General features: G+C 35.7%; 2 protein-coding genes across 5 annotated transcripts in view; one reads left to right on the top strand and one right to left on the bottom strand.

Moving 5' to 3' along the window:
• The window catches only part of LOC127985711 (glucocorticoid receptor), a 76,096-nt gene extending 62,377 nt beyond the window's left edge, over positions 1–13,719 (top strand). For both annotated transcript variants that reach the window (XM_052587780.1, XM_052587779.1), the window contains 5 exons: positions 1,063–1,341; positions 3,702–3,846; positions 5,740–5,870; positions 9,555–9,712; positions 10,995–13,719. In XM_052587780.1, coding sequence (XP_052443740.1) covers positions 1,063–1,341; positions 3,702–3,846; positions 5,740–5,870; positions 9,555–9,712; positions 10,995–11,147 — 866 coding nt within the window. In that variant the 3' untranslated portion in view covers positions 11,148–13,719. The remainder of the gene's footprint in view (positions 1–1,062; positions 1,342–3,701; positions 3,847–5,739; positions 5,871–9,554; positions 9,713–10,994) is intronic.
• A 218-nt stretch (positions 13,720–13,937) lies between these two features.
• LOC127985709 (rho GTPase-activating protein 26) overlaps positions 13,938–16,291 on the bottom strand; it is a 103,889-nt gene continuing 101,535 nt past the window's right edge. For all 3 annotated transcript variants that reach the window (XM_052587776.1, XM_052587778.1, XM_052587777.1), the window contains one exon: positions 13,938–14,882. In XM_052587776.1, coding sequence (XP_052443736.1) covers positions 14,794–14,882 — 89 coding nt within the window. In that variant the 3' untranslated portion in view covers positions 13,938–14,793. The remainder of the gene's footprint in view (positions 14,883–16,291) is intronic.

Here is a 16,291-nt window from a genome sequence, read left to right as displayed (position 1 = left end):
AAACAAGGAATAATAAAACAGGAACAATATGGTACAAAATAAAAGTTCAAGAAACAGAACATAACCATAACAATATGGTCTTACTATAAAATTATAAACATTTACCATGGAAATGATGTTTAAAAACCTTGAAAAAAGGTGCCGTACAGAATAGTTGACCATTTAGCAGGCGAGGCGTATAAATGCTGGTTACTTGCAGAGGAACTTACTTGTTAGGAACTGATGACATTTGACAATGTTTTGCAGATATTTAATTTGTTTAGCAAAAAGATTATCTCTGGGCCATGTTTAAATCCTTTAAATTGTCTGAGCTGCTGAAAAACATTCCAAAAAAAGTAAACTCTTCTCTTTTTATTTCTTTTAGCAACTCAGCTCAAAAGGTTGCAATTTTTTATAATAATTATTGATTTAGCTCATTAATTTTGGCTACTAGCTGTCAACCATAATAACTCAAATTATTAATAGCTCAAATTATAGATCATAAGGCAAAACAACAGTTTTTTTTAACTGATAAATCATCTGTACTGCAACTTTTTTTATAAAAAGATGTGTACAATGTGAAGAAATAAACAATATATTTTAAATACCTCAGGATTGTCTCATAAATTACTTAATTTGTAAAGAGTTTTTTATAAATAAATATTTTTTTTGATAACTCTCAATATGTTATTGCTTTACTTTCAAACCTTCTCTCTGCTCCTCTTTGTAATTGTCAGCAGTTTTATGCAGTCCTAGTCACTAAAAGTGGCACTGATGTGTATGCTACATAATAAAGAAATAAAAAATAGCTAAATAAATCAGTAGATCATCTGTATCATCAAATGTGTCATATTGCCCTTCTATTAAACTGCTGTGTTAAAGCAGATTTGAAACAATGAGAAGCTATGAGGATTAATTTTCCAAATATTTTATCAAGATTCAAAATATAAAAGTGTATTTAGTAACCAATTTAGTCATTCAAGAATTAAGTACCTATTCACCGAAATGCCTTGTTTTCAACATTTAGATGAAATTACTATTCATTTGAATTATAAATAATCAAATTTCTCCCCTTCATCTTAGCTCGGAAAAAGAAGAAACTGATGCGATTACAGGGTCATTCGTCCTCCAGTGAGCAGGCCCCGGCTCTGCCTGATGAGCGCATGTCTTCACTGGTGCCTAAAGCCATGCCCCAGCTGGTGCCCACCATGCTGTCCCTGCTCAAAGCCATTGAGCCTGAGATCATTTACGCGGGCTACGACAGCACCATCCCAGACACCTCCACCCGCCTCATGACGACTCTTAACCGTCTGGGAGGCCGCCAGGTCGTTTCTGCCGTCAAGTGGGCCAAAGCTCTTCCCGGTGAGTCTTCAATATTAGCTGATATACAGTTAATCATTGCACAACCTTTTCTTTTGTTTTTAATCATTATTTTCAAGTTTATTCCTGTAACACTGTGTCCTAAACGGCTGGAATAATATACAAACTATATGACAATAGATAATCTCAGGTGATCATATGCTTTAATCAAAGTTAAATGTGAGTCAGTCTAATGTGAGTTGGAATATCATTTTGTGTGACCTTATAGCCATACTGAAAGCAGCAATAGATTGTTTACCTCAGATCTTGAAAATAATTTAAAGTTATATGTTAAAACTGTGAACTCAATGTGAACCAACAAGTGTATTCCTGAACAAAGATGGTATCAGTCACTCAGTATGTACATTTCCTTATGTTTAAAAGGTTTATTATACATGAATTAGATCATAAACTTGTCTATTTTGTTGCAAGTGCAGTGCACTTCCAGAGAGAGCCTGGCCACACACGTTTTAGATTGACTGTGATATTTGATTGAATCTGTCTATATATACAGTACAGACCAAAAGTTTGGACACACCTTCTCATTCAAAGAGTTTTCTTTATTTTCATGACTATGAAAATTATAGATTCACACTGAAGGCATCACAACTATGAATTAGCACGTGGAATTATATACTACATAAAAAAGTGTGAAACAACTGAAAATATGTCATATTGTAGGTTCTTCAAAGTAGCCACCTTTTGCTTTGATTACTGCTTTGCACACTCTTGGCTTCTCTTGATGAGCTTCAAGAGGTAGTCACCTGAAATGGTCTTCCAACAGTCTTGAAGGAGTTCCCCGAGAGATGCTTAGCACTTGTTGGCCCTTTTGCCTTCTGTCTGCGGTCCAGCTCACCCCTAAACCATCTGGATTGAGTTCAGGTCCGGTGACTGTAGAGGCCAGGTCATCTGGCGCAGCACCCCATCACTCTCCTTCTTGCTCAAATAGCCCTTGATGCCTTCAGTGTGACTCTACAATTTTCATAGTCATCAAAATAAAGAAAACTCTTTGAACGAGAAGGTGTGTCCAAACTTTTGGTCTGTACTGTATATTATTCATTATTATTTACTCATTTTAGAGTTTTACATTTGGAAAAGCTGTGCTTCCTGCATAAACCTGACCCTGTTGGTTGGCAGTAGCTTGCTTGCCCTTCACAGTTACCTTGTTAAATTTCTTAATTCAAGTTATATACATATTTTTATTTGTGTTATTTATAATAAGTGAAGTTTACTGTTAAGTGCACTGATGTCAGACTCATTTCGAATAATAAAGTTTATTGTTAAATTGTTAAATGCCCTTCCTCCACTACATAGGCATGTGTTTGTAACATCATTATGAGTGTTTGTTCACCACATTTGAGTTATCATTGCAAAAAAAAGTGTTTATGTATATATATCCTACTTATGTAAGCTATATACTGTATTCTATATACAGTACCAGTCAAAAGTTTGGACGTGAATGGGAAGTCTGTCCAAACTTTTGACTATACTGTACTATAATATAGCCTACACATAAAGAATATCGGCCAATATATCGATATCGGTCTTTTTTACTCCCTAATATTGGTATTGCCCCCCCCCCCCCAAATAAAACATATTTGGGGCTGTAATCATTACAAAGATAAAAGGTGTCTGTGATTAGAGATTTTGTTGTATGGATTATTTCACAGTATGCAAACATATCTTCATAATACTTGTGGAAAAGTATTACGTAAGAGCCACATGCTTTAGCAAACTCATTTCTCTTTAAAAATACAACATTATACTGTAACCATTTTAGCTTTCTGTAGCTTTCTGACAGCAAGTAATCACTTTCAGAGATTTGAGTTGAGATTTGCCATTTGGCAGATTTGGAATATGAAAGAAAGAAAAAAGAGCTTTTGACTGTGATGCATGTATCTGATCCTAGTGATGAATTAATTAATTCAATTTAATCTGACATTTTATGTAACTGTGGTTTTATGAACGATTTACACAAATTTGTTCTGCTCCAGTTTTATGAGCAAAGCTCGGTGTGTCTGGAAGGTTTAGAAATCAGGAAAGATGATTATACATGAGCCAAAGAGTTGGTTTTGATTTTAGTGACTTCAAAATCAGAACAGAGATGTCATTATAAAGCTGCATCAGAGGGTTTTTAAGCAACAACAATCATATATTATTATCTTACAGACTGAAACTAAATCTCAAAATCCAACTTTAATTAAAACCATTTTACATTTTGGAGCAAACCCCAAAATTATGGTTCTTTAGTGATTTTTTTGCATTGCTTTGTTTTAGCAAAAATTGTTCTTCATGTTTTGAACTATGTTGCTTTTGTAGGACTCTTGTAATGGTGTTTAAATGTTAATGTCTGTCACATTAAGGCTTCAGAAACCTGCACCTGGATGACCAGATGACGCTCCTGCAGTGCTCCTGGCTCTTCCTCATGTCCTTCGGCTTGGGCTGGAGATCCTACCAGCAGTGTAACGGAGGCATGCTGTGTTTCGCTCCAGACCTCGTCATCAACGAGTGAGTCTACCTTTACTAACCACAAATGGAATGTATTGGCTTTCGGTGACAGATTATGTGGTTTTTAAGCTGTCTAGTCATAGTAAAATGTCACGTAAACTAAAAGGAAGTCGGTGTCAGTGTTGGTGTCTTTTATTTTACATTGTGTTAATGTTCATTTACATGTAGTGTGATAACATTATAAAATGTTCTTTAAATGCATTTTAGATGCAAAAGGCTTTATATGCAGTTTTATGTGAGAAATTACCACTTCTGGATGATTGAAATGTAAATACTACATTAATTTTGACTGCAGTATAGACTTTGCATTTATCAGTTTGGAAATTGCAAACTACAACCACATACTCTTTTCTCTCAATATATCATCCATCATCAATAAATGTTAAACTAAAATGTAAAATGTGACATGGCAAAGTGCCTTTATAAATTTGCATTTCTAATTTTAATTCGATAAGTTGCTATAATGAATTGTGTTGCACATTTGCTTGAGCAAATCATCATCAATAAATACAGTTAAAACAGGATAATGATGTGGGCATGTTGCTGTAAGTCCAAGTCAGCAATAACTTTGTCAGATGATAAAAGTTTCTTCTTTTGGCCATGATATATGTTCTCTCTCGCTCTCTCTCTCTCTTTGGTGCTGTGAAATGCTTGCAGAATAAGGGGCCGTTCACATATCGCGTCTTTTGTGTGCTCATCTTCGTTATTTCCAATGTAGGCGCGCGGTATGCACCCTCATAATGGAAGCGACGTGGTCACGCTCGTTTTTTCCAGTCGCGTCCGCACCGCATCGAGTTAAAAACATCTCAACTTTTCAGAGAGCCGCAAGCGCACCGCAAGGTCATGTGACAAGAACTAACCAATCAGCTTCATCCTTTCCCATAACAACGATGAAAGCTCAGCCAAGATGAAGGAACAGCTGACCATAGTTGTATATGGATTGCCATTTTTAAATAAATTTAGTATCAGAGCTATTGCAAGCTATTTTTAGAGCTCCATTTATCCTTTGCTGAAATTTCCGCGTCTTCATGGAGAGAGCATATCATGGTTGCTTAGCAACGGCAGACGCCTCAGGGGCGCAACTGCCCGAGCTCTTTGGAAAGGAGGAGTAAGCGGCGTGCCTAGCGTTTTCCATGCGTTTTTAGGCGCGATATCTGATATCTAATGCTGTGTTCACACCAAACGCGAATAGAGCATTAAATTTGCGTCTACCGCGTCTAGTTTGCTGCTTGAACATTTTGAATGCATTCGCGTGTCTAGAGCGAAATCCGCTTCTTGTGGGAGGGGCAAGTGCTAGCGGTTGTTTGTTTGCAAGATGGCTGATGTTGATCGAGCACTCGGGTCTTTTCCACTTTTTCCTGCACACGTCCTCTGAATAAACGCATTAACTTGTTAGCGAAAAGTAGCTCTAGCCTATATTAGGGGTAAAATAGTTGTTAAAAAACAGCGGGAATGCCGCGGGTTGATAAACGTGTACGTGACTCAAAAGTTAAATGTGTACTTACATTTCACTCCTCCAAGCGAGGCCCTTTTTATTCCTGAAATATGAACTTAAAAGCTCATAAAGCTCCGGTTGACTGCTCACTGACAACATCAGTCGTTCCTCCATGTTGAATGAGTGACTCCTGAGCAGGCTCCTGACTGTTTAACGTGGCGCGAATTGACAGCAAAGTTAAAATTTTTCAACTCAGGCGGCAGACGCAAATTCGCATCAAACACATAAATGCACAAAAGCACAATTCTCGTCTTCTGCGCCGCGCTAAACGCCTCATTCCTCCAGACACGCGTAAACGCGCCTTTGCATTGACTTAACATTGAAATAATTCGCGCCAGATGCTCTATTCGCGTTTGGTGTGAACACAGCATAAGAATGTTTCTGTGTGTGTGTTCAAGGGAGAGGATGAAACTTCCCTACATGAGTGACCAGTGTAACCAGATGCTGAAGATCGCCAATGAGCTGGTCAAGCTGCAGGTGTCCTACGACGAGTATCTCTGCATGAAAGTGCTCCTGCTCCTCAGCACAGGTATCAGCAGTCAGCACAATTCATAAGCATGTTGCATACAGGAAGTGTACATGTACAGTGACATCATAAAGCATGTTTTTTAAAAGACGACATCACAAACAATTCACCAAATGAAAACAATAAATAAAAATAATGGTGACACTCTATGTTAAGGACCAACTCTCACTATTAACTAGTGGCTTATTAGCATGCATTGATGCCTTATTCTGCATGACCATATTTTGGATTTCTAAATCCAAGCCCATACTTAAACCACCATACTGTTAATAAGCAGCAACTTAGGAGTTTATTGAGGCAAAAAGTGTAGGTAATAGTGAGAATTTGAACTTTAAAATAAAGTGTTACCAAATAAGCATTTCTTAATTTTTTTATTTTATTTTTGGGGCCACTGCCCTATGCTGACTTTACACAGTATATTTTTTACTGGCATATTAGGTATACTCACTATGATGCTTGTTGGTGAATTACCTTGGATAAACCCCAGAGATCGAGTTCCAACAGGCTGAATCATAAAAAACACTTTTATTTTTATTTTCTTTAAATCCCAGAATAATAGAAAAAGGAAACCCTAGGATGCACTTTTTCTCTGGTTTTACTAAAACTTCTTTTTTTTCTTCTTAAATACACATTTTTTCTCGCTGTTCCCAAATTGGAACATACCATTTTTTTTTTTTTTATAAAAACACTTGACTTTGATTATTATAATATTTAGAAACGAGTTTAAGCAAAAAAAAATAATACAATTAATAATACAATTAAAAAGAGAACGAATAAACCAAAGCATTTGCACCAACATTAACAGTGAAACCAGTGATGGTAGACAATTCCAAGTCTTTCCATTAAAGTACTATTTTTAAACATAGTTGGCAGTGTATAATATGTAAACAATTGGTAAACAGCCTGACAAACGGGCATGCTTACCAATAAGCCACAGCATTTTCACTTCAGATCTCTCTGTGTTGAAATCCTGCGGTCTCATCTGATAAGAGATCTGGATATAATTGGACCGAGACTATCAACCTCTGCGGCGCTTTGCATAGGTTAATTCGAGTCTTTGTCTGGGCTGAAATCCAGCATCCCTGGGCCTCAAATCCCTGGCTGATACACCACTGATCTGAACGCCTCAGGGCCAACAGCCATTACGTGAAACACATTCACATTTACTTCAGGTTTGCATACTTTCCTTTGATTTGGATGTGAGCTGATGAGACTGTCGCAGGGGTGGCATGCCCACACAGGGCCTCGTGCCTTTGGGGCACTCACAGTTGGTCTAGACCGATTTTTTTAATAACCTGTTTTCATGAAGTGGTTTTATGTTGTGTCTCAGCACAAAGGCATTAGAGAGTTTTCTTTAAGAGATTTAAGTACATTTTTGAGAATCGTTAATTCCTGTTAGATTCCTGTTAAAAATAAATCAATAAAAACAACAACAATAATAATAAAAAACCTAAATTAAAAATTAAGTTTTTTTTTTTTATGATTTTGAAAGATGTCTCTTATGATTGCAAAGGCTGCATTCATTTCATCAAAAATTCGGTTAAAACTTACAAAAAAAAATATATTTTTTTAAATTCTCAGAATTGCGTGATATGAACTTGCAATTTTGAAAAAAAAAAACAAAGTCAGAATGTGAAGATACAAACTCGCAATTGTGAGTAAAAAGTATTGTGAGTTTTTATCTCACAATTCTGACTTTATATCTTGCAAATTCTGACTTTATAACTCGCAATTGCAGTAAATTTCAGCTTGCAAACGTGGTGTGACGTAGCTTCTCATTCTCTATGAGATTTATTCATCATACAGTGTAGATAGACGGAAGTCAGTGATGATGTTCTTTGGTAATGTAACTGCTTTTTGAGTGACTGAGGAAATGTAAGAATTATAATTAGTAACGTACAATGTTTTTATTAAATTGTTATCATGTTAAATACAGATAGTTTTTTGTTTTCAAATTCAAAGTTGTGAATTTAACTTGTGTTCAAAATTGGAATATTGCAGAAAACATCTGCAAACAAGCACCGTTTCCATCCAACTATTCAAAGAGAACAAAATAGTCACTTCCTGAATACACTGGCACTTTATATCAGTAAGAAAAGTAGGAGAAGCTACTGAAAATACTAATTTTCTTATTTAATAAATTACTTGCACCTCAGAACAAGCAGACGAAACACAATTAATGCGGTTAATGCTTTTGGAGGTGGATGCTGCTGTTCAGGAACGCAGTCGTTTAACAGTTCTGGGAGGCAGTTATACTACAGAAATACTTTGATGACAGACTTTGCTCAGGCATTCACAAATGACCATATAACATTTCAGATGCTGTGGAACAAGACTGGTCCACTGGTTAGTCTGGATTCGCCATCCCATAGTTCAAAGTCACTTGACTTTTTCATGCGCTTGGAGCAATTTATTCGTAAAATGCATTTCCATCTCACATTATTCACATTAACCCTTTTTTTGCACAAGTCAAAAACTACCTCAAAAAAAAACATTTTTGCGAATTAAGGCATTTTTTTTTTTTTTTTTAATTCTGTGTTTCCATCAATCGATTCTGATGTGCATAAAAGCAGGGGGATGGAAACCAAGCTAATGTGTAGTTAATAGATTACACTAACATTAGGCTGCTTTTATTTCTATTTATCAAAGAATTCTGATGGATTGGTCATGATTTCCAACAGAATTGTAAACTGTACAAACTGTTTTAACATTGATAATAAGATATTAATAACTGAGTATCAGTTACAGCTGATAATAACTGAGCACCAAATCAGCATATTTGAATGATTTCCAGAGTATCATGTGCCACTGAAGACTGGAATAATAACTGCTGAAAACTGAGCTTTAAATTACATTTTAAAATGCATTAAAATGTCTTGAAGACGGTAGACTGCTTTCAAAAAAACATTAAAAATCATAACTACTCCAAATCTATTCTTTGACCGTTAGTGTATAAAACATTTATTTCTCCTCTATCCAATGAAAGATGTGATTTGTGTTGTTTTTGTTCGTTTATTCTCACTTGAGCACATGAATCAGAGAATGCTGCAAAATCAAGGATAATGGTGTGTCACAAAAACATTGAGGAAAAATGTGAAAAGATAAAACACTCTTATGACCATCCACTTGTCCAATGGTGGTTTTCCAAAACATGCTTTTTGTATTCCAACGTTTTTCTTATGTTGGATTTACTGTGATTACAACAAACTGTTAACTTGAATATCTCTACATTTTCACATTCAGAATTATTTGTCACTATGACGATGCTTACAAAGGCAAAATTTATCCATGTGCTCAGTCTTGTTGATGACAACAAGATACTTAATTGACCTCCTTATGCTTTTGCAAAGCGGTTAAGGTGGAAGAAAGCGCATCAGCGAGTAAAACGTCCAATAGAAATACCTCCAGGGGTTCTGCTTAACTGTTGAAACCACTTCTGTTTCGACGTCACATCAGATCTTTCATAAAGAGTTTTTCTAATTAGAACAATCTGACATCAGGTGATCTGTGAAATGCTATGTCAGAGCTTTCTCCAGTGTGAAAGCCCTTTTAGTATTTGCATGTGGCATTTGTTTAAGTCTACTTCTTTAATGAAATACAGAATTTGTTTCTCCTTGGAATATTTTCTGGATTAAAAGGCAATAATGTAAAGTAAACGTCTCATCCTGACCCCATCTGTTTCCACAGTACCAAAGGACGGTCTTAAAAGTCAAGCTGTGTTTGATGAAATCCGCATGTCGTACATCAAGGAGCTGGGCAAAGCCATTGTTAAACGCGAGGAGAACTCCAGCCAGAACTGGCAGAGGTTCTACCAGCTCACCAAGCTTTTGGACTCAATGCAGGAGGTAAGCTGGCATCTCTTACCATCAGCAAACACAAACTAGACACGTTACTGGCAGATGGTTTTATTGCATCTATAAGAGAGAACATGCCAGGCCAGAAACGTACGTAAGCATTCGGTCAGAACGTTGGATACATTGTGCATTGTGTTAAGGCAGAATGCCCAGTCCTCAGTTCCAAGCCTAGCTAACACATCTGACTGTAATTAGTAAGTGTTCCTGAAAATCTTAATTAGCTGCTTCAGATGTGTTTGATTAGGGTTGGAGTTCCAGGAACAGGATTGGGCACCCCTGCGTTAAGGAATACGTTCAAGTGTATTGTCATTGCAGTGAGAAACAGTGCTGGCTAGTAACGGATTACATGTAATATGGATTATGTCATCAGATTCCAAAATTAATTTCATTTTAAAGTATTTGGAATCAGATTACAGTTACTTTTTCATAGATTAGATATAGATAACTTAATATTTACACAATGGCAGTACAGTGTTAATAATGTATCTAATAATGTATCGATTCTGCGTAATTCTTATATTTTCTCTCAAATTTTCCTTTCTAAAAAAATCGTACCGCTTATACACATTTGGAAAATCTTCTAGTTTTATGGAACTGCACACACCAGCTACTAGTCAGGTGACTATAATTACACAGAAAATGGATAGGCCACTTTGACATTTGGTAATTCAATTCATTATTAGGTTTTCATCACCTCATGAACCCCAGTTTGGGAAACCTTGGTCTATTGCAATGTTTAATGCAGTTTTTATTGTTTCATTTAACAAAGAATGGAAGATACTATTTACAAAGTAACTCAAAACTAATCAAAAGATACTCAGACTACTTTACATAGTTTGTGAAATCCAACACATTGCATTACTAACTACAATTTTCATTATTTCATTTGTTACCCGTAATGGGCTACAATGTCTATGTAATGTATCCAGCACTGGTAATTAGTTCATAGGGATTCTAAGACTTTTAAAAGTATAAATGCAGAGAGAGAGAGAGCGTTTTGCCTTTTGTTAGGCAGAATTGTTAAATAAAGAGAGTAAGCCAAAGAAGTTTGTGCACTGGGTTCTTAGTGATGTCAGAATAAAGGTCCCGTTTTTATTACGTTACCAGCCAAACAGAAAATGTATTGCCCAATGCCAATAATTAAAAATACAGAATATCTGCAGATATATCAGCCATGGTATTATATCAGTCGACCACTCCTATGAATGTACAGGCATTAGTTTGCATTGTTGGGCTCATGTAGTGTACGTTGAAATGCTACTTTTATCCACAGATGGTGGAGGAGCTTCTCAACTTCTGTTTCTACACATTTGTGAATAAATCTCTGAGCGTGGAGTTTCCTGAGATGTTGGCGGAGATCATCAGCCATCAGCTACCAAAATTTAAAGACGGGAGTGTCAAGCCTCTTCTGTTCCATCAGAAATGACTGCCTTAGATCATAACAATGCCTTAACACCACCCTTTTCTTACCAGCTCTAATCCAACCTGCCCATTTTCCCCAAACATCCTGAATGAACTGAGGGATACAGTCGCTTCTGCTTGATTCTCGGAGGGAAGAGGGGACGTTTGCTCTTCTGAAATGTACGTGGAGCAGGACAAAGTTGTGTACTTGGAGCAGACAGAAAGTGACTTTGAGAATTGAGAAGATTTTTTAGTGATATTTTCTCTATTATTTTGCATGTACACTGCTGAAATGTTTACAAAGGTATATCAAAAAAGGAAAATGTGCCTTTTTTGCGCTTTGCGAATCAGTTTTGAACATTTCTCAGGCTAACGCAATGACTTGGCGTACAGAATTTCTGTTGATGATTCACATTCATCTGCCCTTGTCTAAACCTGCCGTGATGGTTCACTGTAGGTGGCAGCTCAACGCTCCCAAGAGGTGCTCCAAATTCTGAAGCTGCTGATGAAACATTAGACCATATAATGTATTTTTAAAGTCTCATCGAATCTCCAAATCGTCAAACAATTTTGCATGAATATTCCACAATATAATTCAATTCAAATCAAGATCTGTTCCATGACTGACAGCAAAATACTACACGATGGCAAGTCACGAAATCAATGAATTTGTCAGATTTCCATCCATTCTGGTCACACTGAGATAAGCGTATCCCAGCATTCCCCTCCTGTCAACTGCAGTGTGTTCATGTCATTTGGTGAATGTTTGCGCGTGTCTAAAGTTGCACATCCACCAGCATCTCAGACTTTTTTACTTTCTGTCATCCTGTTTTTAGTTAAAAAAAATTTTTTTGGAATTCTCTCTGCATTTTCTAAATCTAGTAACCCATATGAGGCCCACAAGTTTTGACCCACTTTTCTAGTCTGTGTCTTTGATGTGCCCCTGTGGTGCCAAGCCACAAACGAACTCCTTTGTTGTAACTTCAGAACAAAAGGAACATTTGTGGTTCTCTTGCTCGGGCATGTGTTTGCTCATTGTTACGTGTCAACTGACATTGGTGTGTGCGCTTCAGGGTTTTTGCACCAGCTACACTTGATTACCAGCGTAAAGGAATGATTCATCCAAAAAAGAAAATTCTGTTGTTTTATCACAACGTTCCAAACTTATATGTAGTGATTTTTATGTCTGAAAAGTGCTTTGTGAAGATTCTTCACAACGTTGTATTTTGTGTTCCAAAAGACGGGTAAAAAAAAAAAAACTAACAAAGCCAGTTGGTTTTGGAATGACACACGGGTGAGTAAATAATGACAGAATTTTCATTTCTATAATACTTCTACTATTATAGATATATATATATAATACTTTTGCACCCAGGAATCCTCCACATTTCCGGAATTACTAGTGTTTGTGTACATAACACAATTGAACATTCACCTTACAGAATGAATATTCATACTCAGATGATTAAGCTATTAATTTTTCCATGCACCATATCAAACAACTCACGGCGATCAGAGGGTTAGAGGTTCATTTTCAGCAGTGTCTCGTGCTTCTGGAGAGTCACAGAGACGCTGTTTGTTTGATGCTCATTTCCATCGGCTGATGTGAAATTTAAATGTCACAGTGCATATCCCAGGCTTCCCCAAATATTTTAATTTTTTACAAATCCCTGGCTAGGTTTGTGAGTTTTCTGTTTGTTTCACAGTAGGCCTTGCAAAGGGAGTTTTTGAGCCATAAAACATAAGTTGTATAAATTCTGAAGTATGCTGAAATGTCTAAAAGAAATTGTTTGGTAATCACTGATAATTTTTAAAAGAAACTAAAACTAAAATATAAATACACAGATTATCTTTGATATACACATAATTTTACAAGAAAATAATTTTAATACATAAAGTTGTATTATCTTTTTTTGTCAAGATGATCTGTATTGCAGATGCACTTTTGAGAAAAAGTGTCATGTTGTATGTAAATGTAAATTCTACAAATCTCTAGGGAATATAGGAGTAATCACTGTTTTACAGAAGGACAGGTTCAAGTTGTGCCAGAGATGCAAGTGTGTTTTGTATAGTGCAACAGAGTGACCAAAGCAATGCAGATTTTAACAAATAAATATCAATATTTAAAGCAGTTATATTTTACAGTAGCTCTTACTACCCAACTCTAGGCTCTTTTTACTTTATTTTATCCTTTTCTATTTCTTTTATAAAGATTTAGGCTCTGGTCTCATGTATAATGCTGTAAAATTAACTAGTAAAAATATAAATAAAGCTGTGTGTAATGTATCAAAGCCTGAGAATTTGCACTACCCTAATACTGGCCTGACATATAGTATATTTTGTAAAAAAATTCATGCAGATACTATCTTTGAAGATTAAGGGCAAATCATATTTCACTTGTATATGGCTTTCATTAAAGTGTGTTTTGTTTTATTTGCATTTCAGTTATATGTAAAATAATCCAATGCAAATGATATACAATGTCTATTTGTTTGAAACAATAGTTTTGTATGACTTCTGTATTACACCTCTCCTGTAGTCAATGTCGATCTTTACACATATTTGATTAAATGTTGGACAACATTTGTTCAGAAGAAGGGTAGTGTCTTTATTTTACTGAGAAATCATTGTGGTCATTTGCAAATTTTTTTTTTTTTTTCATTGTATCTTGATGTTGACACAAATCTACACTCTGATAAACTTGTTTATTGCCTATATAAAATAGTTCATCTGTACCAAACAAACCAGGTCCAAATTTACTTGAAAGCAGTTTTGTTTAAAAAAAAAAGAAGAAAAAAGAAAAGACGTTTAAATGGAAATTTGATGATGTTATTTTTATTTGATAGAAAAAAAAATCTAAACAACTGAACCATGTTTTCATTTATTTGACATCCTAAAGAATATTAAGGCTCAGAAAAAAAAAAAAATTAAAAGATCAATTGGGCTATCAAAAATTAAGTTAGTACGCTACAATAAAAATATATATAATTCACATTTTACAAAAAAATTATACCTCATCAATTATCACTTATTTACAATGTTAATACACCCCAAACGAACACAAATCTCATCCGAGATAATGCTTAAATAAGAGTGGTTTACATATGATGTTAATTCACATTAAGAGATAATTTAAACATTTCCACATACTAAAAAAAGGAGAAAATTCAGATTTTTTTTTTTTTTAAATGCTTCCTGATATACAAAAGAGTGCATAATGAACAGTTATCTTTTAGTAGTTCTCTACCAAACAGATGCAAGGACCTGAAGGATAAAAAAGACATTCAAAGAGCCTCAGACTGCATAGAAACATCACACATTTTACATCATGGAGAACCAGGAAGTGCTCACATAGAAGCATTATTTATATATAGTATATAGTAATAAAAACAAATCCATAATTCATAATAAACCCCTAAAATACAATTGCTTGACTGTGGCTGAGTCAAGTCCTAGAGCTTGTTTTCTTTCCCTTTTACCTTGCGTTGAACTTTGTGTTAAACAGTGGCAATGCATTGTGGGATGCGTGGATCAATTACACGCTAGGGGAACGCCACAGCTGCCAAAAAAACCACACTATAACGATCAGGAAGACTAACTCGGCTCTTCTGACTAACTGAAGTTCAGTTATTTTCAAAAGCGGGCTCTGTGCCACTTTCATTGACTCCCAGCTACATAAACTCCACGTAGTTCTCCGGAATTAACCCCGTCTTCCCGTCCAAGGTGCCCTCCAGCCAGCCTGGTTCTCTTGACGGATGAACTAAGAGACAAAGATGCAAACTGAAGATCATTTTGGATGCCACTGACAACTTTATCCCCTGTGTACTCTATTTCTACAGTGCAAAAAGGAATAAGGACTGTTCCAGATCCAAGTTAGACTCTGTGCAGCATCACCCACCAAAAATAACAACCTGATTTCATGGCAATTCAACAAATTTTACGAGATGGCTCATTTTGTATTTATTTAATGTGTTCCCCAATTTCTATGAATGGCCTTCCCCTAAGTCTAAACCTAACAGTCACTGGAGTCTAGACAAATCGTACGATTGAGGTCGTACACATTCGTATGAATTAGCCACCTCGTAAAATACATGCGAATTGGTTGTGAGATGGCGCTGAAAATAATCAAGTTTACTGTATCTCTCAAAAAAGGCCTAACAAATAATCTTTCAAAGCATTTTTAAGCCTCTATTTAATAGGGCTGGGTATTGACACAGAATTTACGATTCGATTTAGATTCACAAGCTTGTGATTCAATTCGATATCAGTTATTTTGGATGCATCAGGTACAGTACATGGCAAATTTTCTTAAGGAAAAAAAACAATGCTATAAAATATACAAGAGAGTTAGTTGGTGATGCATTACATGAACGTTAAAATGAACCAATTTGTATACAACCAAGTTTCTATAATAATATTATTATACTAACTTTACAAATAGATGTTTCCTCCAATTAATTTTTTGAAATATAAACCTTTAAATGATGGCTGTCATTAAAACGTGAGGGATTTATTTAAACATAAACTGAATACTGAAGAATGGTAAATATTGTAATGAATATCATATGGTGCATATATTTAGCAAAATGCTCCTCAGTAGAGAACATTTTTGTAGCTGACTAATGAATTTATGCTCATCAAATATGTGATGTTATGTGATGCATTGTTTATAATGAGATCTTTCCGAAGTTGTACTCTCTTTAAAACAATGTTTATTTTGTGCTGTAACTGGTAGTAAAGTGGAGGAGATGATCAGTTCTCTTGAACTGAGGCGCTACATTCATCTGCTTATTACACAGCTGCTGCCAAAAAAGTAATTTTATTAGACACGAAACCTTAATCAGCGGCAGTGGAGGGATACATTAAGCATATAATTACTAATGGTCAAAATAACGCGCAGTACCCGGATGAGCCTGTGTTATTAGCTTTACCGGTTGTTATTGGGAATTATTACACAGCTCTGTGGAATACTTGATCCTGATTGGTCAATTGTGCCATTCAGTGGTATGTTATTCCCAGATAACAACCACCAATTTGAATAACACACCGTTCATCCCGGTACTACTTGTATGCTTTACGAGTCACTCCGCTATCGTTGACTGTCTGGTGCCTACTTGTGACTGAAAACACTTCATCACCGCGTGTTACAATGGAAGACTTCAACATATA

The sequence above is a fragment of the Carassius gibelio genome, chromosome B21 (assembly GCF_023724105.1).
Source record: "Carassius gibelio isolate Cgi1373 ecotype wild population from Czech Republic chromosome B21, carGib1.2-hapl.c, whole genome shotgun sequence".
NCBI lineage: Eukaryota > Metazoa > Chordata > Actinopteri > Cypriniformes > Cyprinidae > Carassius > Carassius gibelio.
Note: the sequence above shows the minus strand (reverse complement) of the source record. Positions and strands in the feature narration are given on the sequence as shown.